At 41.9% G+C, this 18,046-nt stretch overlaps 1 protein-coding gene across 2 annotated transcripts in view; it reads left to right on the plus strand.

Moving 5' to 3' along the window:
• BAG1 (BAG cochaperone 1) overlaps positions 1-17,656 on the plus strand; it is a 59,672-nt gene extending 42,016 nt beyond the window's left edge. The window contains exons 5-7 of one of the 2 annotated variants that reach the window (XM_089689050.1): positions 5,146-5,253; positions 8,428-8,490; positions 14,097-17,656. In XM_089689050.1, coding sequence (XP_089545176.1) covers positions 5,146-5,253; positions 8,428-8,490; positions 14,097-14,186 — 261 coding nt within the window. In that variant the 3' untranslated portion in view covers positions 14,187-17,656. The remainder of the gene's footprint in view (positions 1-5,145; positions 5,254-8,427; positions 8,491-14,096) is intronic. The other variant, XM_089689051.1, reaches the window with a different exon arrangement.
• The last annotated feature ends 390 nt before the right edge of the window (positions 17,657-18,046 follow it).

An 18,046-nucleotide genomic window follows, 5' to 3' on the forward strand; every position in this document is an offset into this window, starting at 1 on the left:
CTATCTATGCCACCTGTGCCAGTTTATATTTCAGAGTGAAATTGAAACTGGCATGCGTTCGATGGCTTTTTAACAGAGGGATTAAGGCAGTTTTCAGTGTAGAAAACTGCCACAGATCCTCATCGTATTTGACCTGGCACACAGGTTGTGAACTGTCTGCTGGTAAACATTAATTAGGAATAGGATCTGCTTTGGATTCTCAGTTTAGAAGAAAACTTGCACCACTCTTCATTAATTCCCTCAGTTGTCTTGACAAAGAGCGTGGTAGGTGCCGTAAAAGTAAAACTAACATAACTTTCAAAGAACAGAAATCATGAACATATCTTTATTTGTAAGAAAAGGTTCTGCTGTATGCCTGAGATCTTCACCTCCCTCCACCTTCCTCAACCTGGGCATAATATGTAGGCAAATTTTGGCTGCTTTTAAACTACACATTGCATCATAGGAGTAGTGTTTATGAAGTTTGTATTTTATATGGAATTCCTCCAGATTTGAGGGCTTCCCATGCAGATAAGTGATGCTTTTATACAACTGTTTTTTGTAAAAATAAAAAGGGAATTTATTCATAAGTTTTGACTAATATACAGTGCCTTAAAAAAGCATTCATACACCTTGACATTATCCACATTTTGTCATGTTACATCCAAAAAGGTAAATGTATTTTATTGGGATTTTATGTGATAGACCAACACAAAGTGGCACATAATTGTGAAGAGGAAGGAAAATGATAAATGGTTTTAAAATTTTTTACAAATAAATATCTGAAAAATGTGCATTTGTATTCAGCCCTCGAGTCAATACTTTGTAGAACCACCTTTTTCTGCAATTACAGCTGCAAGTCTTTTTGGGGATGTTTCTACCAGCTTTGCACATGTAGAGAGTGATATTTTTGCCCATTCTTCTTTGCCAAATAGCTCAAGCTCTGTCAGATTGGATGGAGAACGTCTGTGAATAGCAATTTTCAAGTCTTGCCACAGATTCTCAATTGGATTCAGCTCTGGACTTTGATTGGGCCATTCTAACACATGAAGATGCTTTGATGTAAAGCATTCCATTGTAGCTCTGGCTGTATGTTTAGGGTCGTTGTCCTGCTGGAGGGTGAACCTCCACCCCAGTCTCAAGTCTTTTGCAGGCTCTAACAGGTTTTCTTCTAAGATTTCACTGTTTTTGGGTGCATCCATCTTCCCATCAATTCTGATCAGCTTCCCTGTCCCTGCTGAAAAAAAACATCCCCACAACATGATGCTGCCACCACCGTTTCGCGGTGGGGATGGTGTGTTCAGGGTGGTGTGCAGTGTTAGTTTTCCGTCACACATAGCGTTTTGCTTTTAGGCCAAAAAGTTCAAATTTGGTCTCATCCGAGCAGAGCACCTTCTTCCACATGTTTGCTGTGTCCCCCACATGGCTTCTTGCAAACTGGAAACAGGACTTCTTATGGCTTTCTTCTTGCCACTCTTCCATAAAGGCCAGATTTGTGGAGTGCACGACTAATAATTGTTCTGTGGAGAGATTCTCCCACCTGAGCTGTGGATCTCTGCAGCTCCTCCAGAGTTCCCATGGACCTCTTGGCTGCTTCTCTGATTAATGCTCTCCTTGCCTGGCCTGTCCGTTTAGGTGGACGGCCATGTCTTGGTAGGTTTGCAGTTGTGCCATACTCTTTCCATTATCGGATGATGGATTGAACAGTGCTCGTGAGATGTTCAAAGCTTGGGATGATTTTTTTTTATAACCTAACCCTGCTTTAAACCTCTCCACCACTTTAGCCTTGACCTGTCTGGTGTGTTCATTGCCCTTCATGATGCTGTTTGTTCAATAATGTTCTGAGGTCTTCACAGAACAGCTGTATTTATATTGAGGTAAATTACACACAGGTGGACTCTATTTACTAATTAGATGACTTTTGAAGGCATTGGTTCCACTAGATTTAGTTAGGGGTATCAGAGTAAAGGGGCTGAATACAATGCACGCCACACTTTTCGGATATTTATTTGTAAAACGTTTTGAAAACCATTTATTATTTTCTTTCCACTTTACAATTATGTGCCACTTTGTGTTGGTCTATCACATAAAATCCCCAAAAAATACATATACATTTTTGGTTGTAACATGACAAAATGTGGAAATTGTCAAGGGGTATAAATAGTTTTTCAAGGCACTGTAAGTCATAAGTGGCTGAATTTTTATTGAGTACTAAGGTTAAAAACATTAAAAACATTCCTTCCTGAACCTTGTGTTTCTCACCTGCATAAAGTGTGCATTGATCATGCAGTTTCACTGTGTAATTTGTTGGCCTGTATGCACAGCCTATAGCAGAGTAAATAAATAAAAGGAATGCGCTAAATGTGAAAAAATATATATAAAAAATTATTCATAAATCATTAAATATTCAAAATCAAAAGTCTTCAAATAATGTCCATACTGTGTTGAAGCCACCACCAAAAAATGTTGAATCACTCACCAGAGCTAAATGCTGAACAATTGGACTCACAACAAGCACCTTTTGCTCTGGGGCAATATATAACAGTCCAAGTTCCTGAATACAAAGCTGTGCAAAATAACCGAACTCTCCTCAGATAAATAGCCACCATTCAAGGATACAGGAAATTTCCAGGGATACAGCTCATCTTTCTTTCATACACCTCCATACCATTGGGACCATGTTTAAAAGGTAAAAGAACAAAATCATGGTGCAGCAAGTTTCACACATGTAATAAATTTTTAATGAACGAATAAAACTCACAAGTGAGGTGTCTGCACCGACACCAGTGTTACAAGCATTAGTTTAGGCAGCGGTACACGAACGAATCACCTCCCTTTAGATTGCAGAGACTATCTCAGACGATAGCATCCAGTAAGCCACGCCCTACGCATTTCGTCACCAACGACGTCCTCACGGAGCGGTCTGGATGCAAACGTCGACCCAATGTAATTTATACCGCCCGCACTTTTATTTATTTATTTGTTTGAACAAAAAATTAATTTGTGATTTTTTGAAGTGGAATTTGCTGCTTTAGAGATTTAGGGTGTGGCGCTTTTCTAAAAAACACTGTTGATCTATAGCAGAGTAAATCTTCACATTGCTGTGACCTCTATCTATATTCTGAAAAATGTGTATGCCCAAGAGAGGACACAAAAAACGTGAGGAACTTTTATTGGTGTTTTCACTTCAAGAAATTGTACAGAGTCCATGTAACATGAATTTTTTATTAATCCAAAGAAAACATGTAATTTAAAATAATTTGTTCATAAAAACATGTGTTACGTGCATCTCAGTCTCAGTCTGACCCATACACAGCTCTGCATATTTAATCAAAGGGGCAAAACATCTTATAGCCTCACAGAACCTTAAATACAATATATACAGCTTAGATGTGTACTGTGTATATGAGGATGAGGCCTTTCTCAACGCGTTTGGCTCATTGTTTCTTCAGAAGTAGGACGCATAATATGTATTACAATAGCTCATCAATATGGGGAGACCCCTAGCTCCCAAAAATTTTCCATGGGGCATCAGCGGGGCAGACATCACAGGAACCAACAAAAATTCTCATTTTTTACTGTGTGTATATGATAATGGTCCCAACGCTGCTGAGGGCTTAGTAGTTAAATGCCCCCTGTGAGCATTCTACCCTTTGGGATAGTGGGTTTAAACCAGGTACATGCCTTAGTGTTCCAGGGAGTGGCTCGTACCCATGTAAGTCAGCCAGAACTCTGTCCTCTCTTGGACATACAGATTTGTCATATATATTGGGATGTGGTGTCCTTCACTGTTGACGATGACATATGTTTATTAGTTGTCTATCTGTACTCTGAGAACTTCATTTTCCTATGAGGAAGCTACATATCCCACAATCCCAGGGTCTTTCGGTCTAGTGCCAGTGCATGTAAGAGCTACACTGTAATTAGATCTGACAAACACAAGCAGAAGAGCATTCAGACACACAGAGAATTCACTAGGCAGACAGAAAATGTTTAAAATGATATAACACATATTTGTGATGTGACACAGAGAGGATGGCAACACACTCTGTGTGACCAGAAACAGGAGGTTATGTTGGCCCTTTGGCAAATAGATACATGCTAGCTGCAGCAATACATGAACAAAGGAGAACTGATCCGCCATAACACTACAAAATACAGCCACAACATCATTACAAGGTTGCAAACAAACAACTCAGGGAATCTAGCTACAATAATACCTAGTTAAAACACCAAAACATTTAAAGTGGTTGTCAACCTCAAACATGAAATATGAATAAAGCATATCCCTCTATAGTGTGTACTTAGTTAAAAGCACTAAGTGTCATTTCTGTCTGCTGCCTCATTCCTCTGCTATCAACTTGAATCACTCCTGACATGTTTTCTTGACACCAAGGGGAAAAAGGTTGCCAGGGAAGGTGATTACCAGCCTCAGCTCTGTTCCTGTGTGCTGTGTGAAGGGGGTTATGTCTCTTCTCTCCTCACTGAGCTCTGCAGTGTGTCATTTCAGCTCTCTGCCCCTTTTTTCTGAACTCTCAAACAGGCCTTATAAACCCAGCACATGGAACTGATGTAGAGAAGTGAAGACTGCAGATAGACAAGTACAACCTCTGTGGAAAGATTTGTTTAATCTCTGTGTATCACCTAAGGTCAGCCCCTTTGCTGGGTATATGTAAGCGTTTGCTACTACTTTAAAAGTGCACAGTGCTTTTACAGTAACATGTTTACAGCTTTAACCTTTCTATGTTTTATTGACTATATTCCCATAAACAAATACTGTAAATCTATATTTTTTAAGTAAACCTGTTATGAAATGTTGGCTCCTGAAAATGCTAGTTGCCTGGCTGTTATGACCCACTGGATTCACTGCTTTAAATCACCGACCTGGTACAAGTTTGTAAATCAAGAAATTTTGATTAGTCAGAATTCCTTATCTGAACTTTTCTTCTCCGTGGTTAGTAACTCATAGCACAAGTCAAATGATCAACATGGCAGCCAGGCTGCAAGCATTTTCAGAAGGAGAGGTCAGCAGTTGCAGCCTCCATGTTTTCCTTATTGCAGAGTTCCTTTACATGAAGGAACCTTTGTACATCACATTGGCTGGCGTTTACTTTTTAAGGTTCTACACTTATTTAATTTTTATACTTTTTTTTTTCTATCATACAGGGGTTTCTTAGTAAGAATCTTCAAGCAGAAGCACTTGGTAAACTTGATAAAAGAATAAAGACATCTGTTGAACAATTTATGAAGGTACTGGAACAGGTTGATTCTATGGTGAGTAATGATATTACTAAGATGTATGGTGAGAAGACTATGATGAGGGCTCTATATACTGGAACAGGTTGATTCTATGGCGAGTATAGACATTGCTAATATGTATGGTGAGTAGAGATATCACAAATATGTTTGGGGAGAAAACTGTAATGGATTGATTATGGTGAGTATCAGCAATATGTATGGTGAATAAAACTATCACTAATAAGTGGAAGACTGTGACGGAGCACTGTAGCTCACAAATGCTTACCTGGCTATTGGGGTGCCACATGCAGAAGTGATTCATACCTGATCTTTGCTCGTTAAGCAAAAGATGTTTTCTTAACCACTTGCCGCCCTGCCACTGTAAAAATACGGCTGCAGGGCAGCACGGGCAGGCAAAACCACGTTTTAAAACGTGTGTTTTGTAAACAGGTAGAGGGCGCGCGCGAGGCGCACCGCCGCCCTGCTTGTCCCGCCGATCACAGCCGCGAATGTCAGTCACGGGTCACAGCCGGTCCTTACCGGCTATGACCCGGCGATCGGCGGCAATCCGTGACAGAGAGCACAGCTGCAGTAGCTGTGCTATCTGTCACTTCCCTGACAGCTCAAGAACACGCTGACCGGGACAGAAGAGTTTCCCTCTCCCGATCAGCGGTGTTCCCTTCAGTACACACCCCCGCCCCCTAGTAAAACACTCCCCTCACACAGATAACCCTTCCCTGCAAAATAAAGTTAACCCCTTCCTCCCCAGTGCCATTAGTACAGTGTCAGTGTTTTTTTTTTTTGCACTGATCACTGTATTGGTGTTACTGGGGATGTCAGTGACCCCAAGTCAGTACCCCCCAATGTCAGAATGTCCGTCGCAGTCCCGCCATAAGTTGCTGATCGCCGCCATAAGTTGCTGATCGCCACCATTATTAGTATAAAAAAAAACTAAAAATCCCAGTATCTTTTCCGCCATTTGTAAATGCTATAACTTTCACGTAAACCAATTAATTTACACGTATTGGGTTTTTTTTTTTCAGCAAAGACATGTCGCAGAATGCATTTTGGCAGAAATTTATGACTAAATTCGATTTTTAAATTTTTTTTTACTGGACATGTTTTATAGCAAAAAGTCCAAAATATTGTTTTTTTTTTCCTCAAAATTGTCAGCCTTTTTTTTTTTATAGCGCAAAAAATAAAAACCGCACAGACGATCAAATACCACCGAAAGAAAGCTCAATTTGTGGGGGAAAAAAGGATGTAAATTTCATTTATGTACCATATTGCATGACCGCGCAATTGTCTGTTAAACTAGCGCAGCGCTGTATAGCAAAAAAATGGCATAAATTGCAGTATCTATACCATAGTTTGTAGACGCTATAACTTTCACACAAAGCAATCAATATACACTCATTGGGATTTTTTTTACCAAAAACATGGAGCAGAATACATTTTGGCCTAAATTTATAACCAACTTTGAGTTTACTATATATTTTTTATAGCTGAAATTAAAAAATATTGTTTTTCTTCAAAATTTTTGGCTTTTTTTTGTTTATAGCGTGAAAAATAAAAAGCGCACAGATGATCAAATTCCACAGAAAGAAAGCTCTATTTGTGTGAAAAAAAGGACGTAAATTTCGTTTGGGTGCATGACCGCGCAATTATCAGTTGAATTAGTGCAGCGCCAAGTAGCAAAAAGAGGCCTGGTCATTAAGGGGGGCAAATCCTCAGGAGGGTAAGTGGTTAAAGAAGTACAGCCAAAGCTTGTGAGTGCAGTTCGTTCTGGTGGATTGCCTGGTGGGTTGTCAACGCTAGAGTTGAACTTCAGAGAATGCTCCAAATTAGCTGTAGGTTAATATAGTTGGCAAACCTAAGTAATAGTAGTAAATAATATGATATGCAGCTCTTCTGAAAAATTAGAGGCCACATTTGAGGTTCCAAATGCCTCAGGGTCTATTCAGACGTGTGCATTTTAGTAACGCACATTACATTACCGACACACACGTACCATGGTGCATTTCAGTGTTTTGTTTTTTTTTTTCATGGCACCCAAACACACCAAACCAAAAGACCTCCACGTCTGCTTTGCAGCACATTAACCACTTGCCCTCCTGAGGATTTACCCTCCTTCCTGACCAGGCCATTTTTTGCGTTACAGCGCCGCATTATTTAACTGACAATTGCGCGGTCATGCAATGCTGCACCTAAATTAAATTTACGTCCTTTTTTCCCACGAATTGAGCTTTCTTTCAGTGGTATTTGATCGTCTGTGCGGTTTTTATTTTTTGTGCTATTTTGAGAAAAAAAACAATATTTTTGACTTTTTGCTATTAAACATATCCAGTAAAAAAAAAAATCTAATTTTGTCATAAATTTAGGCCAAAATGTATTCTGCTACATGTCTGCTGAAAAAAAAATCCCAATACGTGTACATTAATTGGTTTACGTGAAAGTTATAGCGTTTACAAATGTCTGTATATATTGGAATTTTTTTTCTTTTTTTTACATTTTTACTAGTAATGGCGACAATCAGCAACTTATAGCGGGACTGCAGCAGACATTCTGGGGGGAACTGACTTGGTGTAACTGACATCCCCAGCGACACCATTACAGTGATGAGTGCTAAAAAAAAGCACTGATACTGTTCTAATGGCACTGGGCAGGAAGGGGTTAACATGAGCGGCGATCAAAGGGTTAACTGTGTGCAGGGAGTGTTTTTACTAGTGGGCCGGGTCAGTGTGCTTCGCTGTAATCACACTGCTCTGGATGGCTGTGCTTTGCACAGCCATCCAGAGCAGTGTGCCCAAGCTGACAGGGAGGAGGACTGTTGGTAAACAAAACAGTCCTCCTCCCCGTCGGAAATTCTCGGTAATTACCAGCCGGGATTGGGTGATTGACAGCTGCGGACGCGAATGGCGGCGTGGGTAGGGTGCGCGTGCTCCCTACCCGGAAATGCAAAATGACTTATATATACGTGATTGTGCATACCCATGCCGCCCTGTAGGCGTATTTCTGCAATGTTTTGCCATGTGTTGTGGTCTGCTTAACGGTATAAATTGATCAAGTCCGTTTTTGGGTGCATTATGGTATATTGGCAGTCCATTTACATAGACCCTTAATATTTGCTCATAGAGTTATTAGTCATAGATCAAATACAGTGTTTATTAAATGGTAAAAATGATTAGTAACATATTTTTTTTATACCAGGCAATGCCAGAAAATTTTAATGACTGTAGAATGAAGAGGAAGGCATTAGTGAAAAAAGTGCAGGTAAGAGACAATGGTATTTTCACGGTTTCCCATCTGCAGCTCATTGATTGTTTGTAAATGATATCAAAACCAAACTACCATATTTTCTGGCGTATAAGGCGACTGGTTGTATAAGTTGACCCCCTAATTTTCCAGTAAAAACATAGGTTTTGGGCTATACTCGCCATATAAGACTACCTCCCTTCCGAGGCAACACCATTTAAAAACATCAGATTTTTTAATTGAAATGGTTATGACTTACCGGTACTTAAAATCCTTCAAAATCCTCATGTTCATCCTCTGACATCATAAGTTCATGAATGACATCTTGTGATACATTTGTAAGACAGTCATCATATGGATCAAATTCCAAGTCAGATGGTTCCCGCTGGATGTGCGGTAATACGGTAGCTTCGGCTCCATACAGTATACAGTATATATACAGCCCGCTGGATATGTGCGGTAATACGGTAGCTTTGGCTCCTTACAGTATACAGTATATATACAGCCCTCTGGATGTGCAGTAATGTACATACAATATACCGCGCTGAGCCAAGCTGGCTCAAAACAAATGTCCCTATGACAGATGAATCTGTCAGCCCGCTGGATGTGCGGTATATACAGTATACTGAGCCAAGCTAATTCAAAACGTACCGGTACGTCCCTACTGTAATCAGCCCGCTGGATGTGTGTATGTACAGTAGCTGCGGCTACATACAGTATACACTGGGCCAATCACGGCGAGCGATGTATTCTACTAATGAATACAAAGCCTGCTCGGATTGGCTAAGGTTGTGACTTCATCAGCCTACCTTTCTGACTCAGCCAATCCGAGCAGGCTTTGTATTCATTAGTATAATACATCACTCGCCGTGATTGGCCCAGTGTATACTGTATACTGTATGCAGCTGCAGCTACCGTACATACACGCATCCAGCGGGCTCATTACAGTAGGGACGTACCGGTACGTTTTGAAACCGCTTGGCTCAGCGCAGTATACTGTATATACCGCACATCCAGCGGGCTGACAGATTAATCTGTCATAGGGACATTTATTTGAGCCAGCTTGGCTCAGCACGGTATACTGTATGTACATTACCACACATCCAGCCAGCTTGGCTCAGCACGGTATACTGTATGTACATTACTGCACATCCAGCCAGCTTGGCTCACCATGGTATACTGTATGTACATTACTGCACATCCAGCCAGCTTGGCTCACCATGGTATACTGTATGTACATTACTGCACATCCAGCCAGCTTGGCTCACCATGGTATACTGTATGTACAGTATTACCACACATCCAGCCAGCTTGACCCAAACAAAACTCAAGGTTCACATGTTAGACCTCGCGTATAAGACGACCCCCAATTTTTGTGGTATATTTTTAAGTATAAAAAGTAGTCTTATACGCCAGAAAATACTGTTTATACTTCCATAGCTACTTTTTTATACCCATATAGAAGTACTGAAAGCTGTATCATCAAACGTGCATCATACTGAGACTCACAGCAATAACTGTAATGTGGTTGGAACACACTATAATTCCTCCATGTGTGCTTCAGCATTTGCAGCAAAAAAATAAAAATAAAACAACGTTAAACCATAAAAAAATAAGTAACTGTTCAAAGCATTCAGGCAGTTTTAGGCCTCATTCACACTTGCATATGGGACCAACTATTATTTCCTGTGGGAGACTCAACGGGGTTTCCTGTGGGTGGGAAGCCCCATTCAGTGCAATGAGAGGCTAATGGTGCTCACAAATATTCACAAACCATTTGCCTGTAATTAAATGTGCAGCAAATCTCCGTGGATAATCAGCTCTGGATGCAAACAGTCTGCATCCATGGCCAATCACTCACAGGTAATAGTATCAGGTAATTGTATCTATTTAAAGAAGGCAGATATGTCACCCTCACTTTTGCTGAACAACTTGGCCAAATGTAAATTTGAAGAAATGAATGAAAAAAATGTCCAAAAATAGAAAAGGTATTAAAGTGTATATAAACACTAAATCTCTGTTTTTAGTATGTTGGGTATCATGCTTCACTATATACCGTTTCTTTAAGAAAATTATCAGATAGATCTGATAAGCAACCACAAGGCCAAATAAAGAATCTGACAACACTGCTGCTGATTGAGAGGCAGTGGCTTTCTATTTTCAGAATGCAGCAGGAAGTGCTGTTCCTTGCATAATCTCCAGGTAGGAAATTTACAGGAGATTCACAAAAGAGAATTTGCATAAGAAAACTGTATACACCAAGATATGAAGCCAAACATATTAGGGTTTATATACGCTTAGAGCAGTATTAAACCCAAAACCAAAAATTTAATAAATTGCAGCTTACCAGTCATTAGATGTAGTGACTGCATTAGTTTTCTTTTCTTAGGCCCTTTCGCCTCTGTTTTCACCTAGTGATCTGGCCAGTACCACATCTCCTGTATTAGTGAGAATAAACCAGGACACAGCAGACAGCAGCATTACCAGTCTGGGGAGGATGGTAGTGTTAAATGTATTAGCAGATTTAAATAGAAATGAAAAATTAAAGCCAAACTCCAGCTAACACTTTGCAGTCAGTTACAGCAAACATTTTTTCCCCTCTCCTTTCAGGACAACACCTTGAGAGACTTCAGTTCCTTCCCACCAGAGGAAACACCTCAATCCAGAATAAAAGAGTGGCCTCCCCGCACCGGTGGGGAGGCACGGTCTCAGAAGCCCTTCCGGGGCAGTCAGAGGATCGTGCTGTGCCTGGGAGATTGGGGGGGGGGTGGTGGTGGAGGGGGTTGGACCGGGTGTGGTCAGCCTGGTGCCCTGTCCCCCACCTTGTGGAAGGAGGGACCGGACCCCATCGGCGGGGTGTGTGTCTGTCCGTCCATCTGTTCATTACCTGCATTGTCTCTCCGGCCCGGCCCCCACTGAGGGACGTTTGGGGTACCGGACTTCCACCTTTCGGTGTCCAGAAAGACCTGGGGAGAGGTACCGCCGCTCCACTATGCCGGCAAATGAAGCCCTGGCCGGGTCAGATGATGGGGGATGTCACTTCTGGTGGAGGGGTGGGACTTCATCCCGGGACGCAGCTTCCGGCCGCATCACTTGAAATATGGGCCGAAGTGTTGCCGATGCTGAGGGCTGCATCTTGCAGGGGCAGGCGATGCAGGACCTCAAGGCGGACCACCACCTTGGGCCATGTCCGGAGCAGAGGGTCGTCATGAGGGTCCGCTCCGCAGAGACCGGCAAGGGTTTTTTTTCCAAAGTCTTTGTGGTCAGAAAGCCCTCAGGGAAATACAGGCTCATTCTGAACCTCAGACCCTTGAATGAGATCATAAAATACAAGAGATTCTGTATGGATTCCATTTTCTTGGTCAGGTCTCTTCATCCCCCTAACTGCTTTCTGGCCTCAATAGACCTACTGGACGCCTACGTACACATTCCAGTCGCGGATGCCTTTCAGAAATTCCTTAGGTTGACGGTACGGGGCCCCAGGGGAATCCTTCACCTGCAGTTCCGAGCCTTGCCCTTTGGGCTTTCCTCCTCACCGAGGATTTTCACAATCATGGCTGAGGCCCTGGTGTCTCTTCATCTAAGGGGAGTTTCGCTGGTGGCTTACTCTGTATGATCTCCTATTGTTTGCAGACTCAGAGGAACAGCTGACGCAGGACACAAGCTTGGTGAAGAGACACCTGGAGAGTTTAGGCTGGCTAATAAACTTAGCCAAGTTGAATTTGGTCTCGGCCCAAAGGATGGTGTACCTGGGCTACGAGCTGGATTCCACCCTTCAGAAAAGCTTTCTACCCTAGGAGAAAATCCTAAAGTTGGACAGGGAAATCAGGCTGTGTCCCTAAGAGAGTCTATGTCGGTGCTAACTTTGTCAATCCCAGCGGTACAGTGCACAGGTTTGCATTTGCAGCCCCTCCAGTTGTTCATTCTGGACGTCTGGGATCGCTGGCAGGAGTGTTTGGACTCCTTGGTGACAACACGTGTGGGTCGTCTCGGACAACTCCTCCATTGTGGCATATATCAACAGACAGGGAGGGACACAAAGCAAAACTCTGTGGTCCCTGGCTTTGAAACTGCTCACCTGGGCCGAGACCAATGTAGCCTCCCTATCCGAAGTCCACCTGAAGGGGGAATTGAACCAAGTAGGCAGACTTTCTCAGCAGAAGGCAGCTGAGGGAATCCGAATGGGTGCTCAGTCGGGAAATCTACCAAGCAATCATAGGGGAGTGGGTTTCTCCATCCATAGACCTTTTTGCGTCGGGCCAGAAGACCAAAGTCCCAGTTTTCTTTTCCCTAAACCGTTGGGACAGGGCGTTGGCAGTGAAAACACTAGCACAGCGGTGGAACTTTCTCCTGTGTTACGCTTTCCCCACAGTTTTCTTATTGCCAGCAGTCCTGAGGAAATTCAGATCCTATCGAACTTCCCTGATCCTGATAGCTCCGCACTGGCCCAGACGGGCATGATTTTTGACCCTGGCCGTCTACCCTCCTTGGATATTGCCATGCTGAGAGAATCTGCTTTCTCAGGGTCCAGTCCTTTGTCCCCAGGTAGACAGATGGAACCTAGGGGTCTGGTTTCTGAGGAGCAAGGGGTTTTCAGCTAGTATCCACCCTCCTAAATAGTAGAAAAGAGAAGACCTGTTCAATCTACCTTTTAAGGTCTGAAAGCTCTTTAACAGATGGTGTGCTCAGACTTCCTTGGAAACATATAGCTTAATTTCAGTCCTGGAATTCTTGCAGGAGGGGGCCGACAAGGGGCTAGTGGCGAGTACACTGAAAGGCCAAGTTTCGGCTCTTAGTGTATTCCTGGAGTCAGTAAGAGAAAGGCCTTTTTCAAAGTGGAACTTGACGACGGTGCTTAATGTTCTGACAGGCCCCCATTTGAACCTCTGGATTCAGGTTCCTTCAAAATCCTGACCCTCAAGACCGTATTCCTGGTAGCAGTTACTACAGCGAAGAGAGTGAGTTGGAAGCCCTATCAATTCGGGTCCCCCTCCTCCAGATTTTTGCGAACAGGGTAAGGTTTAGGACGGACCCGGCCTTCTTACCCAAGATAGTCTCGAGATTTCATCGAGGCCAAGAAATTACTTTACCTTCATTTTGTTTGAAGTCTCTCAAGGTGCTGTCCTGAAAGACTCCTGGAAAAGGTGTTACCGTAAGTGTAACTTTGCTTTTTTCGTTTTGGAATAAAGGTTTTACATGAATAAATAAAAGCTGATCATTTTAATCACCTCTGCCAGTGGTAAATGGTTTGTGTCGTCCATGTAAACTTATACATGCTGGCTTAATCACCAGATGAAAATAGATGAAAGAAAGCATAAAAAGGAAACTAATGTAGCCATTACACCTAAGAATTAGTAAGCTGCAATATAATAAATATTGGCTTTTGGGTTTAATACTGCTTTAAATATAATGGATTCTATAGTTTTTTCCATAGTACGTATTTAATTGCATATAAAGATGAGTACCTATTTTTATTTTCATATTCAAAATTTATTACATGTGTAAAAAAAAAAAATTAGGTACCTCATGCTGGTTCATCAGATCCTGTATTATTTAGAACAATACTACTTATATATATCCCTGTAATCAAATTGAAGTATATCTCTTGTCATTGTTTTACCAAGGGACTCTTGGCTCAGTGTGACACAATGGAAGGAAACATCAGTCAAGAAATTGACAAGCTGCACTCTAAGAATTTGGCTCTGGCAAAGTAGAGGTTCATATACAATGTGGTGATAGAGTAAAATGGTTGCTCTATGAGCAAGTATGTATAAAAACTGATTTTTGCTCTCTGTCTTGGAGGATAGATATATATACTGTATATATAGTTATTTTGTTATTATTAACTGCTGTGTTTTGCCTGTGTGAGCTCTGCTGCTATATTTGATGTGTGAAAACACAAGAAAATAGGCAAAACTGTCATGTACTGCATACTGATAAGCCAACACCACCTTGGCACTAATAATATGTTTTAAAGCAATGCCTATTTTACTTATAATAAAGACCTCCAGGCTTTGTTATAGGTGAGGTATAATTGTGTAGCCTTATTTATTTAATGGGACTTTCTGCTTGGGCCCGTTTTTACGTGTCTGTACCGAGATCTCCGTCCAGTTCATAATGTGAACCACGTATCTATACCAGTGTTTTCAAATTTATGCTTATGAATTCTGCTGAGGCACAGTTTTAGAAATTCCTGCATGCCGCAGTTTAGACACGGTTAGGCCTTGTTCACTTTTGAACTTTCCAATGATTTTTTATGGGAAAGCGCACCAAAAAGTATAACGCATAGGTGGTAGGGAATTGAAATGTTGCTAAAAGCATCTCTGGTAGTTGCAATAATGGAGTTGCAAGCAATATGTCATCACTCCAGCAAAATCAGACCCTAAGGGGCCCAATTATTTAAGTGACAGTTCATGCTAGAATGCGGTTTGTGAAAAGCACACCTCGTGCTTGTTTTCCACACTGCATGTGAAATGGTAGTCATGTGACTGGCCTCTGCACCAATCCCAAGAGTGTTCTCTGCAGCATTATGCCTATAACATTTGACGGGACACCACACCAATGCCTGCATTTTTTGAATGGCCCAGGCTGAATGCATGGTTTTAACACACTACAAGTGTAGTACAAGACTACATTCGTTTGTCTTTTTCATCTTAAAACTACTTATTACAGAGAACAGTTTAAAGCCCGTTTTACTATAACACATGGTATCTTTGTCACAAAGAGGCTCCCAGTGTGTTCAGAAAAGTAAGTGTAGAATTTGGGTGGTGGAAGGGTTAACTTAACCAAAACGACAGTTATTTTCCAAATGTACATTGATATATTTGAAAGGTATATCCCCCCAAATTGAAATAAAATGCATACTGAAAAGACAACCTAAACATCCACACATAACTGCAGTGTCCCAGACCACCCCAATGCTTAGGTTGGGTTCACATTCTTGCTCTACAGTAATGCGTGCATTGAGCATTGCGATGCTGAGGAGCCGTGAATTCCTAATGACACCTCAGTGCACCATGCCAAGGGACGTGCCTTGCAGCACATCAAAACACACTACTGTGCATTATGAGGTCGCTGCATTCTCAAAAAGTACATGCACCTTTTTTGGTGCGTTGAGCAGTGCATTCAAATTTATAGTCTGCCCCAACACAAGCAAAGCACGTCAACCTGCTTGTGATAACGCACCGCAAAATCCTAAACCCAGCCTTAAAGTGTATCTCAACCTTTTTTATTTTTTTTTTTAAAACATTAACTACTATCGCCTTATTAGTTGTATGCATTGCAAAAATGTTGGCAAATTTCTACCTCCTGCAGCACTTTCAGTTTACATGGTTTACACTCACTTCTTTCTTGAGTCAGTCAACCTGCCTCTTCCAGTCACCTGATCAGTTTGATCAGTGTTGTAATAAGAGAAGAAAACAGTTGTCCAATCATGAGCAGTAACTGTCCTTCATAGATAACTTCTGTAAACAAATGGCATACAGAATACCCATACTGCTGTCATATTGTTGTAAGAGCACAATTAAAATAAGAGGCTTAGAGTGCCTGAAAGTATCATGTTTAGTGGGGAAAAGGACAAAAATGTTTAATCAAAGTGGTTTGTTTTATTTCACTCTTGTATTGGCAACAGTCATTGATAGCAGACTTAGGCAGATGCAGGGGCGGACTGACCATTTAGGATCTCGGGCACTGCCCGAGGGCCCGGGGTCAGTAGGGGGCCCCATGAGATGCCCCTGGTACCTTTCATAGGCTTTTGTGGGTGTGGTTTGAGTATGGGCGAGGACACAGGGGCCCCATGATCCCCTATTGCCCGGGGGCCCCATGAGTTGTCAGTCCGCCCCTGGGCAGATGATGCATAAAGGCATATAGTTCACTATGCGTGGCTGCCATAGTCTAGGTCTGGACAAATCCTTGAAGAAAAATTGTTTATCACTTCAAGCCCAAATCTGAGCACAATCAGCTTACAGAAGTTAAATTACTTGAACCCTCAGTCTCCTCTAAAGCCACCAGCCATAATGTATACGTTTCTATGTTTTTCTGCACATTTTGTTTACATGCAGGTGGAAATACAGCTCCAGTTGTAAGTGCTGCAGGTGTCATAGATCCCAGCACTACGATCACATCCCAACCTCTCCCCCTCCCCCTCGGCTTTGTTTTGTGAATGGCCAGGAGAGGGAAGAGGAGATGCGAGCGTAGTCTGGGGTCTATGAGAACTGCATCGCTTACAGCCATAGCAGGCAGGGAGTACAGCTGGAGTTTTACTTTCATCCGCATGTAAACAAGAACATTTATAGTTGAAAGGAAGTGTACATTATGGAAGTGGCGATGAGGAAATTGGGTGTTTAACTAAAGCCGGCCATAGATGGCTCGAATCTTGGACTGTTCAGCCGGAACTGGCCGAGATTCGAACCATTTATGGGCAGACTGATTGTATCCAAAACGATTGTTGTACGGCCAACCAGCCTGACAGATATTTCATGCGATTATTGCCAGTGGCTATTGTTGCTAGCAATAATCACTGTGTTCTCCAGGCAAGAAATGCTTCCTCCTGCTGGGAGAACACAATAGCTCCGTGGGAGGGATTACCCCATCAACACTGACTGTTGATGGGGGAAACATGCGTTTAAAATTGAGTAGTCTATGGGCCGGCTTAATTTAACCCTATATATTGTCCCTATAGTTGGGCTTTATAAAATTATGACAGCATTATTTTAAAATTGCCTTTAGGGTTTCTAGGGTGAACTCTATGGCTTTTGTGTGCACTGCTGCCTTATCTTTTGCTTTGCAACCATGTAAGCAGAGCATCTTCTCCTTTTCTATAACTAAATTCCCAGGACACGCATGTATAAAACGTAAAGAGTCATGCAAACCAATCAGCTTTGAGTTGTGCAAAATGAAGTGAATGGAAAGATCTGGCTGCTGTTAAGTAACACAGATACTTCAGTGTCTGCAAAGTAAATGAGTAGTTCTCCTCTTCACACTTGCTATGTATGCTTTAAAATTCACAGCAGTTTTGTTGATGTTGGCAGAATGTTTTACTTAAATATGTTTGTGAACATTTTCATAAATCTGTTTAAATAAAATCATGCTGGCAGCTATATCTTTTATATGTAATTTATTCAATGAAATGTGTGTATGTTAGCTGCCTGGTAGCCAAATGAAAAATAAAAATGACTTTTGTCCATCCACTTGAATGTGCTTCATTATTGTGAGTGGTCTCTGAAAGAATATTTTTTGCAGCAACTTGACAGAAAGCAAGCTAGCTTGCATGAAAAGCAGGAACCTAGATGGGTAGGTGGGTGAGCGCAGTTAACCCTGTAATCTCCCTGCAGCTAATCTTTTCCCCATTACTGACTTACCATAGTTTGCTATACTGTGTCTCTGTATGGGGGCAGCCATCTTAGTGGAGGTATTGTTTTAATTCATCATGTCGGAGTCTCCAGCAAGAATGGTAAGCAGCACAGTAGTGATATTACCAAATCTGGTCAGACTAACATGTAAGGGGAGCAGAGCCTTCAATCTAACACTGCAGATGAAAATCTCTGAGGGCTGTAGGCACAGCTATGCTAAGCAC

This window comes from Staurois parvus, unplaced genomic scaffold (genome assembly GCF_062004578.1).
Source record: "Staurois parvus isolate SC_StPar_1 unplaced genomic scaffold, SC_StPar_1.0 ptg000468l, whole genome shotgun sequence".
Lineage (NCBI taxonomy): Eukaryota > Metazoa > Chordata > Amphibia > Anura > Ranidae > Staurois > Staurois parvus.